General features: G+C 45.0%; 1 protein-coding gene across 1 annotated transcript in view; it reads right to left on the reverse strand.

Annotated features, from left to right (window-relative positions):
• Nucleotides 1-15,049, reverse strand: part of LOC135545569 (monocarboxylate transporter 8-like) — a 43,687-nt gene that overhangs the window by 16,000 nt on the left and 12,638 nt on the right. Inside the window, exons 2-4 of the mRNA XM_064973272.1 lie at nucleotides 4,463-4,607; nucleotides 2,237-2,474; nucleotides 1,838-2,092 (exon numbers count right to left, since the gene is read on the reverse strand). Coding sequence (XP_064829344.1) covers nucleotides 1,838-2,092; nucleotides 2,237-2,474; nucleotides 4,463-4,607 — 638 coding nt within the window. The remainder of the gene's footprint in view (nucleotides 1-1,837; nucleotides 2,093-2,236; nucleotides 2,475-4,462; nucleotides 4,608-15,049) is intronic.

Consider the following 15,049-nt stretch of genomic DNA (forward strand, 5'->3'; position numbering starts at 1 on the left):
GGGCGGAGCTATAGGTGAGTGATTTCCTTTCTCTCCTCTCTGCCCAACACCTGAATCTGATCCAAAACACAAAACCCTCTGAAGTCCATTCCTGATCAGAAGCTTCTCTCCCTGAGGAAACATGTGAAGTGTTTCCTCTGCTTTGATTCTGCACTACATGGCACCAGCATAACATCAAGGGCCATAGGATACCCATTTTTAGGGCTGACCTAAAGCAAAGAGCACAACAAAAGCCTGCGGCTTTGTTCACATCTGGGACTGGCTCTGGGGCCTGAGAAAACAGGACTGGCTCTGGGGCCTGAGAAAACAGGACTGGCTCTGGGGCCTGAGAAAACAGGACTGGCTCTGGGGCCTGAGAAAACAGGACAGGCTCTGGGGCCTGAGAAAACAGGACTGGCTCTGGGGCCTGAGAAAACAGGACTGGCTCTGGGGCCTGAGAAAACAGGACTGGCTCTGGGGCCTGAGAAAACAGGACAGGCTCTGGGGCCTGAGAAAACAGGACTGGCTCTGGGGCCTGAGAAAACAGGACTGGCTCTGGGGCCTGAGAAAACAGGACAGGCTCTGGGGCCTGAGAAAACAGGACAGGCTCTGGGGCCTGAGAAAACAGGACAGGCTCTGGGGCCTGAGAAAACAGGACTGGCTCTGGGACCTGAGAAAACAGGACTGGCTCTGGGGCCTGAGAAAACAGGACAGGCTCTGGGGCCTGAGAAAACAGGACAGGCTCTGGGGCCTGAGAAAACAGGACTGGCTCTGGGACCTGAGAAAACAGGACTGGCTCTGGGACCTGAGAAAACAGGACAGGCTCTGGGGCCTGAGAAAACAGGATTGGCAGTGGGGCCTGAGAAAACAGGACAGGCAGTGGGGAGGCTGCCAGAAACATCTGACTTGTGTAGCAGAACTTCACACTACACATCTACCACCCCCTTCTCTTCCCTCCCTCTCACTCTCTGTCCCTCCCTCCCTCTCTCTTTCTACTCCTTCCCTCCCTCTCTCCTTCTGTCCTCCTTCCTCATCCCTCTGGGATTTTTAACGTAAGATACTGCTGTGACAAGGTGTCTCCTTGATATTCCTCACATCACCATGCAACAATGTCACTAGCTGCTTATTTTAGATAAGTGGGTTTGTCTGAAAACCTAACCCAACACACAATGTAACCTAACCCAACACACAATCTAACACAACAACACAACCTAACACAACAACACAATAACACAACCTAACCCAACACACAATGTAACCTAACACACAATGTAACCTAACCCAACACACAATGACACAACCTAACACAACAACACAATGACACAACCTAACACAACAACACAATGACACAACCTAACCCAACACACAATGTAACCTAACCCAACACACAATGAAACCTAACCCAACACACAATGTAACCTAGCAACACAGCCTAACCCAACACAACACAATATGACACGACCTAACCCAACACAATGTAACCTAACCCAACACACAACGTAACACAACACAATATTACACAAGATTTCCTCTTAAGTTGACTTGGTGAACTCTTGGTCAGAAAGTCTAGTTTTCCTACATACGATAAGATGCCAATTAAGCTGACACTAGAAGCTGTTAGGGTGACATTATTGTCCCCTCGCAAACACAGCTGTGCTGTAAACCAACACACAGCAACATTCTAAATGGAAATTGTTCAAGAAAAGTGACATCATAAATTGTGCTGCAGATTATTATAATTCTATCATTATAATTTCACTCACAGCGTAGGTGTGAAAACGGTGCCCTAAATACAGCACAATATCAAGAACATGGTCAAATCTTGAAGAAATTGTATTGATGGTCCCTGAGCCCTTACCAAGTGGATGTAAGGCACAAAGTAACCCAGCACAGCCGTAGACACCCCGAACGCCCACACCCGGTAGGTGACGATGTGGAACACCTTCACGTTAAAGGCCTTCCGGACCTGGGTCTGGGCCCTGCTCCAGCGGCTTCCCCGGGCAGGGGCTCCTGGCTGGGTTGTGGACCCAGCGGGGCCCCCTGGTTCTGGTGGTCCCATTGGAGCTCTCTGGGGAAGCAGGGGTCTGAAGGTCAGGGCCAGCAGGGCCTGGACCTGTTAAGTTTAAAAGAACGAAAAGAAACAGTTGTTCAAAGTCGAATCTGACGTTTACTTCAACGAGTCACATCATTCAAAATCAGGGAAACCTAAATAAACAGGCTGTGCAATGGATTATCATTGAACACATTACAACAGTACCAGCATGAAGAGGCTGAGGATCTGGAAGGTTCTGCTGAGGCCCAGCGGCTCCACCACCTTGGTGAGCAGCACCGGGAGGCCCATGGAGAACAGGCTGCTGCCCGCCGTCACCACGCCGTTGGCCAGGCCCAGCCGCTGCCGGAAGTAGTGGCCCAGGATCACCAGGGAGGGCTGGAAGGCAAAGGACGAGCCACAGCCAAACAGGATCCCATAGGTGAAATACCGCAGGCTGAGGGACCTGGGTGGGAAGGGGGTAGAGGTAATAAAACACTGGAAAACTACTGTATGTCAATTCTAACGGGTGAAGAGGCAGGCGATCTCACCACTGTGCTTTGTTCCACACTAGCATAACTTAGCAGCTAGAAAATACAGTGCATTCGGAAAGTATTCAGACCCCTTGACGTTTTCCACATTTTGTTACATTACAGCCTTATTCTAAAATAAATTAAATGAATTGTTCTCCTCACTCTACACACAATACCTCATAACGACAAAGCGAAAACAGGTTTTTAGAAATGTTTGCAAATGTATTAAAAAGAAAAAAACGGAAATACCTTATTTACGTAAGTATTCAGGCCCTTTGCTATGAGACTAGAAATTGAGCTCATATGCATTCTGTTTCCATTGATCAATCTTGAGATGTTTCGACAACTTGATTGGAGTCCACCTGTGGTAAATTCAATTAATTGGACATCATTTGGGGAAGGGTGCCAAAAAATGCTTGCACATTGAAGGTCCCCAAGAACACAGTGGCCTCCATCAGTCTTAAATGTAAGACGTTTGGAACCACCAAGACTCTTCCTAGAGCTGGCTGCCCGGCCAAACTGAGAAATCTGGGGAGAAGGGTCCTTGGTAATGGAGGTGACCAAGAACACGCTGGTCAGTCTGACAGAGCTCAAGAGTTCCTCTATGGAGATGTGAGAACCTTCCAGGAGGACAACCATTTCTGCAGCACTCCACCAATCAGGACTTTAAGGTAGAGTGGCCAGACTGAAGCCACTCCTCTGTAAAAGGCTCATGACAGCCTGCTTGGAGTTTGCCAAAAGGCACCTTAATGACTCTCAGACTATGAGAAACAAGATTCTCTGGTCTGATGAAACCAAGATTGAACTCTTTGTCCTGAATGCCAAGCATCACATCTGGAGGAAACCTGGCTCCATCCCTATGGTAAAGCATGGTGGTGGCAGCAACATGCTGTGGGGATGTTTTTCAGCAGCAGGGACTGGGAGACTAGTCAGGAACAAAGGAAAGATGAACGGAGCAAAGTACAGAGAAATCCTTGATAAAAACCTGCTCCAGAGCGCTCAGGACAACGACCCTAAGCACACAGCCAAGTCAATGCAGGAGTGGCTTCGGGACAAGTCTCTGAATGTCCTTGGGTGGCCCAGTCAGAACCCGGACTTGAACCCGATCAAACATCTCTGGAGAGACCTGAAAATAGCTGTGCAGCAACATTCCCCATCCAACCTGACAGAGATTGAGAGGATCTGCACAGAAGAATGGGAGAAACTCCCCAAATACAGGTGTGCCAAGCTTGTAGCGTCATACACAAGAAGACTTGAGGCTGTAATTGCTGCCAAAGGTGCTTCAACAAAGTACTGTGTAAAGGATCTGAATACTTATGTAAATATGATATCGTTTTTTATTTTGTAATACATTCTAAAAACCTATTTTTGCTTTGTCATTATGTGCTATTGTGTATAGATTGATGAGGGGGGAAATTTTTGATTTAATCAATTTTAGAACAAGGCTGTAACGTAACAAAATGTGGAAAAAGTCAAGAGGTCTGAATACTTTCCGAATGCACTGTATATCCAATACTTTACTTCCTTGTAAGTCAGTGTACATTTTGGAACAGAGCCTGTGACACCCTAACATGAATGTGTAATGCTCAAGTCACTGAGGGCAGGATGTGTAAATGATGTGCAAAAGGAGTGTCAAAACATACAAGGACAGTTCTAAAGATTGTGGAGGGTTCTAGAAGGGTTCTAGAGTAGATGGGTTGTAATAGTTCTAGAGTAGATGGGTTGTCATAGTAATAAACGGTGTGGAGTGTTCTAATGATTCTAGAATGTTTGGAGGGTTCTAGAAGGGCTCTAGAGTAGATGGGTTGTAATAGTTCTAGAGTAGATGGGTTGTCATAGTAATAAACGGTGTGGAGTGTTCTAATGATTCTAGAATGTTTGGAGGGTTCTAGAAGGGCTCTAGAACAGAAGTTTCTGTTACTTTGCGAAGGCGGTGCTGAGGAGTCCGATGAAGGCCACGGTGGCCCCGCCCACAGCTGTCTTCCTGCAGCCGAAGTGATCGGTGAACATGGAGACCACGGGGGAACAGAAGAAGATCATGCCCATCGCCAGGGCCCCCACCCAGGCTGGAGGCAGGGAGGAGAGGGAGGGACAGGTCGGGAAGAGGTAGTGGTAGAGGGAGCGATATTGAAGGTAGTGAGAGATGGTTTGAGGAAAGCAAAAATTGTTACTATAATCCACACATTAACAGGATTATTTTCCATATTGATACAGTCAAAATATAACCTCAAAGCCGTTTCCAAGCAACATGAGAGCTACCCAGATAAGAGGGTCATTAACTACAGTAAGGACAAGGTCGGATGAATCCCTTAATCTGTGTCCTTCAACATGGTACTTGTTACAGTACATGTATGTCAACTGATAACGGGTCTGTGGCGTCTGGATAGTCTGTCTGAAGTACATGTCTGCAACCTGTCTATGCACTGCTTGCAACATATTTACAACCAGTGTACAACCTCTGCGCAACCTTTCACAACCAACCTGTTGACAACCTCCAGAAGCCAACAACTGTGTGCACTGCAGAAGAACATGTCAACCTCGATTTTGGTCAGGCCAGTGTGTGATGAGCCGCCAGAGTCTCCCTTCTGTCATGAGCCGCCAGAGTCTCCCGTCTGTCATGAGCCGCCAGAGTATCCCGTCTGTCATGAGCCGCCAGAGTCTCCCGTCAGCATGGAGCAGCCAGAGTCGCCAGTCAGCATGGAGCAGCCAGAGTCGCCAGTCAGCATGGAGCAGCCAGAGTCGCCAGTCAGCATGGAGCAGCCAGAGTCGCCAGTCAGCATGGAGCAGCCAGAGTCGCCAGTCAGCATGGAGCAGCCAGAGTCGCAAGTCAGCATGGAGCAGCCAGAGTCGCCAGTCAGCATGGAGCAGCCAGGGTCGCCAGTCAGCATGGAGCAGCCAGGGTCGCCAGTCAGCATGGAGCAGCCAGGGTCGCCAGTCAGCATGGAGCAGCCAGGGTCGCCAGTCAGCATGGAGCAGCCAGAGTCGCCAGTCAGCATGGAGAAGCCAGAGTCGCCAGTCAGCATGGAGCAGCCAGAGTCGCCAGTCAGCATGGAGCAGCCAGAGTCGCCAGTCAGCATGGAGCAGCCAGAGTCGCCAGTCAGCCAGGATCTGCCAGAGCCGCCAGTCAGCCAGGATCTGCCAGAGCCGCCAGTCAGCCAGGATCTGCCAGAACCGCCAGTCAGCCAGGATCTGCTAGAGCCATCAACCTGCCTGAGCTTCCTCTCAGTCCCGAGCTTCCTCTCAGTCCCGAGCTTCCTCTCAGTCCCGAGCTGTCCCTCAGTCCCGAGCTGTCCCTCAGTCCCGAGCTGTCCCTCAGTCCCGAGCTGTCCCTCAGTCCCGAGCTGTCCCTCAGTCCCGAGCTGTCCCTCAGTCCCGAGCTGTCCCTCAGTTATGTGGTGTGTTTTGTCTAGGGGTTTTTTGTAGGTTATGGGATTGTGGTTTAGTGAAGTAGTCTAGGTAAGTCTATGGTTGCCGAGAGTGGTTCTCAATCAGAGGCAGGTGTTTATCGTTGTCTCTGATTGGGAACCATATTTAGGCAGCCATATTCTTTGAGTGTTTCGTGGGTGATTGTTCCTGTCTCTGTGTTTGTTGCACCAGATAGGGCTGTTTCGGATTTTTACGTTTCTTGTTTTTGTAGAAGTATATTGTTCATTTTTTATCTTTAATAAAGATGTATAAAGATAACCACGCTACATTTTGGTCCGCCTCTCCTTCGATGGAAGAAAACCATAACACTACCCTCCTCATGTAACCTGAAGAATAACAGCTGATCTAGTAGAATATCAACATGCTGTACTCTCATATAACCTGTAGAATAACATCTGATCTAGTATAATATTAACATGCTGTACTCTCATATAACCTGTAGAATAACAGCTGATCTAGTATAATATTAGCATGCTGTACCCTCCTCATATAACCTGAAGAATAACAGCTGATCTAGTATAATATTAGCATGCTGTACCCTCATATAATCTGTAGAATAACAGCTGATCTAGTATAATATTAGCATGCTGTACCCTCATATAATTTGTAGAATAACAGCTGATCTAGTATAATATTAGCATGCTGTACCCTCATATAATCTGTAGAATAACAGCTGATCTAGTATAATATTAACATGCTGTACCCTCCTCATATAACCTGTAGATTAACAGCTGATCTAGTATAATATTAGCATGCTGTACCCTCATATAATCTGCAAAATAACAGCTGATCTAGTATAATATTAGCATGCTGTACCCTCATATAATCTGTAGAATAACAGCTGATCTAGTATAATATTAACATGCTGTACCCTCCTCATATAACCTCTAGAATAACAGCTGATCTAGTATAAAATTAGCATGCTGTACCCTCCTCATATAATCTGTAGAATAACAGCTGATCTAGTATAATATTAACATGCTGTTCCCTCATATAACCTGCAGAATAACAGCTGATCTAGTATAATATTAGCATGCTGTATCCTCTTTATATAACCTCTAGAATAACAGCTGATCTAGTATAATATTAGCATGCTGTACCCTCATATAATCTGTAGAATAACAGCTGATCTAGTATAATATTAACATGCTGTATCCTCCTTATATAACCTGCAGAATAACAGCTGATCTAGTATAATATTAGCATGCTGTACCCTCATATAATCTGTAGAATAACAGCTGATCTAGTATAATATTAACATGCTGTATCCTCCTTATATAACCTGCAGAATAACAGCTGATCTAGTATAATATTAACATGCTGTATCCTCCTCATATAATCTGTAGAATAACAGCTGATCTAGTATAATATTAACATGCTGTATCCTCCTTATATAACCTGCAGAATAACAGCTGATCTAGTATAATATTAACATGCTGTATCCTCCTCATATAATCTGTAGAATAACAGCTGATCTAGTATAATATTAACATGCTGTATCCTCCTTATATAACCTGTACTGTATAATAATAACCATGTTTTTTAATGCGACTTTGAGATTCCATTTGTAATACAAACACTAAAATAAATCTATTATTATTACTACTCAGCCATGGATAGAGATTCAGGCATATATGACTATGATAATAACAACATGTTGTACTACTGTACCCAATGGGGTTAACGTGTTCTGACTACTGCGCACAGAGTCATGCTTGACCCTCCGGGGCAAACCATCCCTGGGTCTTAAGGGCCAAAGGTAGCTTTAATGTCTCCAGTCTGTTCTGGGTCCAACAGAGTGGGGTTGCATCCCAAAAGGCACCCTAATCCCTATATATATATTATATTGGTGCCATTTGGTGTGCGTAATGGGTCAATGAACATTAGAATGTATGGTTGGAAGGGCGACAACAGAAGAGAAACCTGTTCATGTGAGAACTGCCCTTGGCAGCCATTTAGTGTTTCATCTTCCCCGGCCAAAGCAGTAAGCAAACATGGCAAAATTATATTTGTCAATAAGACAGGCAATATGTTGGACCGCGGTCCAGGTTACAGTAGAATATAGATCAGATGCTAACTTGTTACAATGTAGAAAACATGGAGAACGTAGGGTTGAAGTCAGAAGTTAACATACTCTTAGGTTTGAGTCATTAAAACTCATTTTTCAACCACTCCACAAGTTTCTTCTTAATTAACAAACTATAGTTCTGGCAAGTCGGTTAGGACATCTACTTTGTGCATGACACAAGTCATTTTTCCAACAATTGTTTACAGACAGATTATTTCACTTATAATTCACTGTATCACAATTCCAGTGGGTCAGAAGTTTACATACATAAGTTGACTGTGCCTTTAAACAGCTTGGAATATTCCAGAAAATTATGTCATGGCTTTAAAAGCTTCTGATGGGCTAATTGACATCATTTGAGTCAATTGGAGGTGTACATGTGGATGTATTTCAAGGCCTACCTTCAAACTCGGTGCCTCTTTGCTTGACATCATGGGAAAATCTAAGAAATCAGCCAAGAACTCCTGAAGGTACCACGTTCATCTGTACAAAGAATAAACACCATGGAACCACGCAGCGGTCATACCGCTCAGGAAGGAGATGCATTCTGTCCTCCTAGAGATGAACGTACTTTGGTACGAAAAGTGCAAATCAATCCCAGAACAACAGCAAAGGACCTTGTGAAGATGCTGAAGGAAACAAGTACAAAAGTGTCTATAATCCACAGTAAAACGAGTCCTATATATCACCATAACCTGAAAGGCTGCTCAGCAAGGAAGAAGCCATTGCTCCAAAACAGCTATAAAAAACAGTCTACGGTTTGTAACTGTACATGGGGACAAAGATCGTATTTTTTGGAGAAATGTCCTCTGGGCTAATGAAACAAAAATGGAACTGTTTGGCTATAATGACCATCGTTATGTTGGGAGGGAAAAGGGGGAGGCTTGCAAGCTGAAGAACACCATCCCAACCGTGAAGCACAGGGGGGGGGGCAGCATCATGTTGTGGGGGTGCTTTGCTGCAGGAGGGACTGGTCCACTTCACAAAATAGATGGCATCATGAAGATGGAAAATTATGTGGATATATTGAACCAACATCTCAAGAGATCAGTCAGGAAGTTAAAGCTTGGTCGCAAATGGGTCTTCCAAATGGACAATGACCCCAAGCATCCATCCAAAGTTGTGGCAAAATGGCTGAAGGACAACAAAGTCAAGGTATTGGAGTGGCCACCACAAAGCCCTGACCTCAATCCCATAGAAAATGTGTGTGCAGAACTGAAAAAGCGTGTGCGAGCAAGGAGGCCTACAAACCTGACTCAGTTACACCAGCTCTGTCAGGAGGAATGGGAAAAAAATTCACCCAACTTATTGTGGAAGGCTACCGAAACATTTTACCCAAGTTAAACGATTTAAATGCTACAAAATACTAATTGAGTGTATGTAAACTTCTGACCCACTGGGAATGTGATGAAAGAAATGAAAGTTGAAATAAATCATTATCTCTACTATTATTATGACATTTCACATTCTTAAAATAAAGAGGTGATCCAAACTGACCTAAAACAGGAAATTTTTACGAGGATTCAATTTCAGGAATTGTGAAAAACTGAGTTCAAGTGTAGTTGGCTAAGGTGTATGTACTGTACCAGTAAATCATTGTAGGGTTTTTCTCACTCTCCTTCCCTCCTCTCAGGCCCCAGACTGCATGGTGGGTCCTCAGATGCCAGGGGGAGACTGACCACACTTACTGTGTGAGCGCACTATTCTCCCTGTAATCTCCCTAACATGTGAAATCAACACTTTTTCACATTAAGCTCATTAAATTACTTCACCAATCACTGCGGATAGAGCAGGCAAGATAGTTGTTTACATACATGGACAAACAATTGGGGAGAGAGCAAGAAAGGGTTGAGGAAAAGGCTTGAAGTGCTGGGAATCTTGTTATGACCTGCATCATCAGAATTAGGTCCACAGAATTACAACTTCAGTACAGCAGCCTAGGGTAACTTCAATACAGAAGCCTAGGGTAACTTCAGTACAGCAGCCTAGGGTAACTTCAGTACAGCAGCCTAGGGTAACTTCAGTACAGCAGCCTAGGGTAACTTCAGTACAGCAGCCTAGGGTAACTTCAGTGCAGCAGCCTAGGGTAACTTCAGTGCAGCAGCCTAGGGTAACTTCAATACAGAAGCCTAGGGTAACTTCAGTACAGCAGCCTAGGGTAACTTCAGTGCAGCAGCCTAGGGTAACTTCAGTACAGCAGCCTAGGGTAACTTAAGTACTGTAGCCTAGGGTAACTTCAGTACAGTAGTCTACGGTACCATCAGTATGGTACCGTCAGTACAGCAGCCTAGGGTAACTTCAGTACAGAAGCCTAGGGTAACTTCAGTACAGCAGCCTAGGGTAACTTCAGTACAGTAGTCTACGGTACCATCAGTATGGTATCGTCAGTACAGCAGCCTAGGGTAACTTAAGTACAGCAGCCTAGGGTAACTTCAGTGCAGCAGCCTAGGGTAACTTCAGTACAGCAGCCTAGGGTAACTTCAGTACAGCAGCCTAGGGTAACTTCAGTACAGCAGCCTAGGGTAACTTCAGTACAGCAGCCTAGGGTAACTTCAGTACAGCAGCCTAGGGTAACTTCAGTACGGCAGCCTAGGGTAACTTCAGTACAGCAGCCTAGGGTAACTTCAGTACAGCAGCCTAGGGTAACTTCAGTACAGCAGACTAGGGTAACTTCAGTACAGCAGCCTAGGGTAACTTCAGTACAGCAGCCTAGGGTAACTTCAGTACAGCAGCCTAGGGTAACTTCAGTACAGCAGCCTAGGGTAACTTCAGTACAGCAGCCTAGGGTAACTTCAGTACAGCAGCCTAGGGTAACTTCAGTACAGCAGCCTAGGGTAACTTCAGTACAGCAGCCTAGGGTAACTTCAGTACAGCAGCCTACGGCAACGCCAGTACAGCAGCCTAGGGTAACTTCAGTACAGCAGCCTAGGGTAACTTCAGTACAGCAGCCTAGGGTAACTTCAGTACAGCAGCCTAGGGTAACTTCAGTACAGCAGCCTAGGGTAACTTCAGTACAGCAGCCTACGGCAACGCCAGTACAGCAGCCTAGGGTAACTTCAGTACAGCAGCCTAGGGTAACTTCAGTACAGCAGCCTAGGGTAACTTCAGTACAGCAGCCTAGGGTAACTTCAGTACAGCAGCCTACGGCAACGCCAGTACAGCAGCCTACCATAATGTCAGTACAGTAGCCTATGGTAACGTCAGTATGGTAATGTCAGTACAGTAACCTAGGGTAACGTCAGTATGGTAACTTCAGTACAGCAGCCTAGGGTAACTTCAGTACAGTAGCCTACGGTCCTGTCAGTACAGTAGCCTACGGTACAGTCAGTATAGTAATGTTAGTACAGTAGACTATGGTAACATCAGTACAGTAGAAAATGATAACGTCAATACAGTAGCATACAGTATCATCAGTACAGCAGACTATGGTAACATCAGTACAGTAGACTATGGTAACATCAGTACAGTAACCTACAGTTACATCAGTACAGTAGCCTATGGTAACGTCAGTACAGTAACCTACAGTAACATCAGTATAGTAGCCTATGGTAACGTCAGTACAGTAACCTACAGTAACATCAGTACAGTAGCCTACAGTAACGTCAGTACAGTAACCTACAGTAACATCAGTACAGTAACCTACAGTAACATCAGTACAGTAGACTATGGTAACGTCAGTAGAGTAGCCTACAGTAACGTCAGTACAGTAGAATATGGTAACGTCAGTACAGTAGCCTATGGTAACGTCAGTATGGTAACGTCAGTACAGTAGCCTACAGTACCATCAGTACAGTAGACTATGGTTACGTCAGTACAGTAGCCTACAGTACCATCAGTACAGTAGACTATGGTACCATCAGTACAGTAGCCTATGGTAACGTCAGTATGGTAACGTCAGTACAGTAGCCTACAGTAACGTCAGTACAGTAGACTATGGTAACGTCAGTACAGTAGCCTATGGTAACGTCAGTATGGTAACGTCAGTACAGTAGACTATGGTAACGTCAGTACAGTAGCCTATGGTAACGTCAGTACAGTAGACTATGGTAACGTCAGTACAGTAGCCTATGGTAACGTCAGTATGGTAACGTCAGTACAGTAGCCTACAGTAACGTCAGTACAGTAGACTATGGTAACGTCAGTACAGTAGCCTATGGTAACGTCAGTATGGTAACGTCAGTACAGTAGCCTACAGTAACGTCAGTACAGTAGACTATGGTAACGTCAGTACAGTAGCCTATGGTAACGTCAGTACAGTAGACTACAGTAACATCAGTACAGTAGCCTGTGGTAACGTCAGTACAGTAGACTACAGTAACGTCAGTACAGTAGCCTACAGTAACGTCAGTACAGTAGCCTATGGTAACGTCAGTACAGTAACCTACAGTACCATCAGTACAGTAGCCTATGGTAACATCAGTACAGTAGCCTACGGTACCATCAGTACAGTAGCCTAAGGTCCTGTCAGTAGAGTAGCCTACGGTACCGTCAGTATAGTAATGTTAGTACAGTAGACTATGGTAACATCAGTACAGTAGCCTACAGTACCATCAGTACAGTAGACTATGATAACGTCAGTACAGTAGCCTACAGTAACATCAGTACAGTAGCCTATGGTAACGTCAGTACAGTAGCCTACAGTAACATCAGTACAGTAGCCTATGGTAATGTCAGTACAGTAACCTACGGTCCTGTCAGTACAGTAGCCTACGGTACAGTCAGTATAGTAATGTTAGTACAGTAGACTATGGTAACATCAGTACAGTAGAAAATGATAACGTCAATACAGTAGCATACAGTATCATCAGTACAGCAGACTATGGTAACGTCAGTACAGTAGTCTATGGTAACATCAGTACAGTAACCTACAGTAACATCAGTACAGTAGCCTATGGTAACGTCAGTACAGTAGCCTATGATAATGTCAGTACAGTAGCCTATGGTAACGTCAGTACAGTAACCTACAGTAACATCAGTACAGTAACCTACAGTAACATCAGTACAGTAGACTATGGTAACGTCAGTAGAGTAGCCTATGGTAACGTCAGTATGGTAACGTCAGTACAGTAGCCTACAGTAACGTCAGTACAGTAGACTATGGTAACGTCAGTACAGTAGCCTATGGTAACGTCAGTACAGTAGCCTACAGTAACATCAGTACAGTAGACTATGGTAACGTCAGTACAGTAGCCTATGGTAACGTCAGTACAGTAGCCTACAGTAACATCAGTACAGTAGCCTACAGTAACGTCAGTACAGTAGACTATGGTAACGTCAGTACAGTAGACTATGGTAACGTCAGTACAGTAGCCTATGGTAACGTCAGTATGGTAACGTCAGTACAGTAGCCTACAGTAACGTCAGTATGGTAACGTCAGTACAGTAGCCTACAGTAACGTCAGTACAGTAGACTATGGTAACGTCAGTACAGTAGCCTATGGTAACGTCAGTACAGTAGCCTATGGTAACATCAGTACAGTAGCCTACAGTTACATCAGTACAGTAGCCTATGGTACCGTCAGTACAGTAGCCTACGGTCCTGTCAGTACAGTAGACTATGGTAACGTCAGTACAGTAGCCTATGGTAACGTCAGTATGGTAACGTCAGTACAGTAGCCTACAGTACCATCAGTACAGTAGCCTACGGTCCTGTCAGTACAGTAGACTATGGTAACGTCAGTACAGAAGCCTATGGTAACGTCAGTATGGTAACGTCAGTACAGTAGCCTACAGTAACGTCAGTATGGTAACGTCAGTACAGTAGACTATGGTAACGTCAGTACAGTAGCCTATGGTAACGTCAGTATGGTAACGTCAGTACAGTAGCCTACAGTAACGTCAGTACAGTAGACTATGGTAACGTCAGTACAGTAGCCTATGGTAACGTCAGTATGGTAACGTCAGTACAGTAGCCTACAGTAACGTCAGTACAGTAGACTATGGTACCGTCAGTACAGTAGCCTACAGTACCATCAGTACAGTAGCCTATGGTAATGTCAGTACAGTAACCTACGGTCCTGTCAGTACAGTAGCCTATGGTACAGTCAGTACAGTAGCCTACAGTAACATCAGTACAGTAGCCTACAGTAACATCAGTACAGTAGCCTAGAGTAACATCAGTACAGTAGCCTACGGTAACGTCAGTACAGTAGCCTACAGTAACGTCAGTATAGTAGCCTACGGTAACGTCAATACAGTAGCCTACGGTAACATCAGTACAGTAGCCTATGGTAATATCAGTACAGTAGCCTATGGTAACGTCAGTACTGTAGACTATGGTAACGTCAGTACAGTAGCCTATGGTAACGTCAGTATGGTAACGTCAGTACAGTAGCTTACAGTAACGTCAGTACAGTAGACTATGGTAACGTCAGTACAGTAGACTATGGTAACGTCAGTACAGTAGCCTACAGTAACATCAGTACAGTAGCCTATGGTACCGTCAGTACAGTAGCCTATGGTAACATCAGTACAGTAGACTATGGTAACGTCAGTATGGTAACGTCAGTACAGTAGCCTACAGTAACATCAGTACAGTAGCCTACAGTAACATCAGTACAGTAGCCTACAGTAACATCAGTACAGTAGCCTACGGTAACGTCAGTACAGTAGCCTACGGTAACGTCAGTACAGTAGCCTACGGTAACATCAGTACAGTAGCCTACGGTAACATCAGTACAGTAGCCTATGGTAACATCAGTACAGTAGCCTATGGTAACGTCAGTATGGTAACGTCAGTACAGTTGCCTACGGTAACGTCAGTACAGTAGCCTACGGTAACGTCAGTATGGTAACGTCAGTACAGTAGCCTACAGTAACATCAGTACAGTAGACTATGGTAACGTCAGTAGAGTAGCCTACAGTAACATCAGTACAGTAGACTATGGTAACGCGTCAGTACAGTAGCCTATGGTAACGTCAGTATGGTTACGTCAGTACAGTAACCTACAGTAACGTCAGTACAGTAGACTATGGTAACGTCAGTACAGTGGACTATGGTAACGCCAGTACAGT

The sequence above is a fragment of the Oncorhynchus masou genome, chromosome 9, assembly GCF_036934945.1.
Source record: "Oncorhynchus masou masou isolate Uvic2021 chromosome 9, UVic_Omas_1.1, whole genome shotgun sequence".
Lineage (NCBI taxonomy): Eukaryota > Metazoa > Chordata > Actinopteri > Salmoniformes > Salmonidae > Oncorhynchus > Oncorhynchus masou.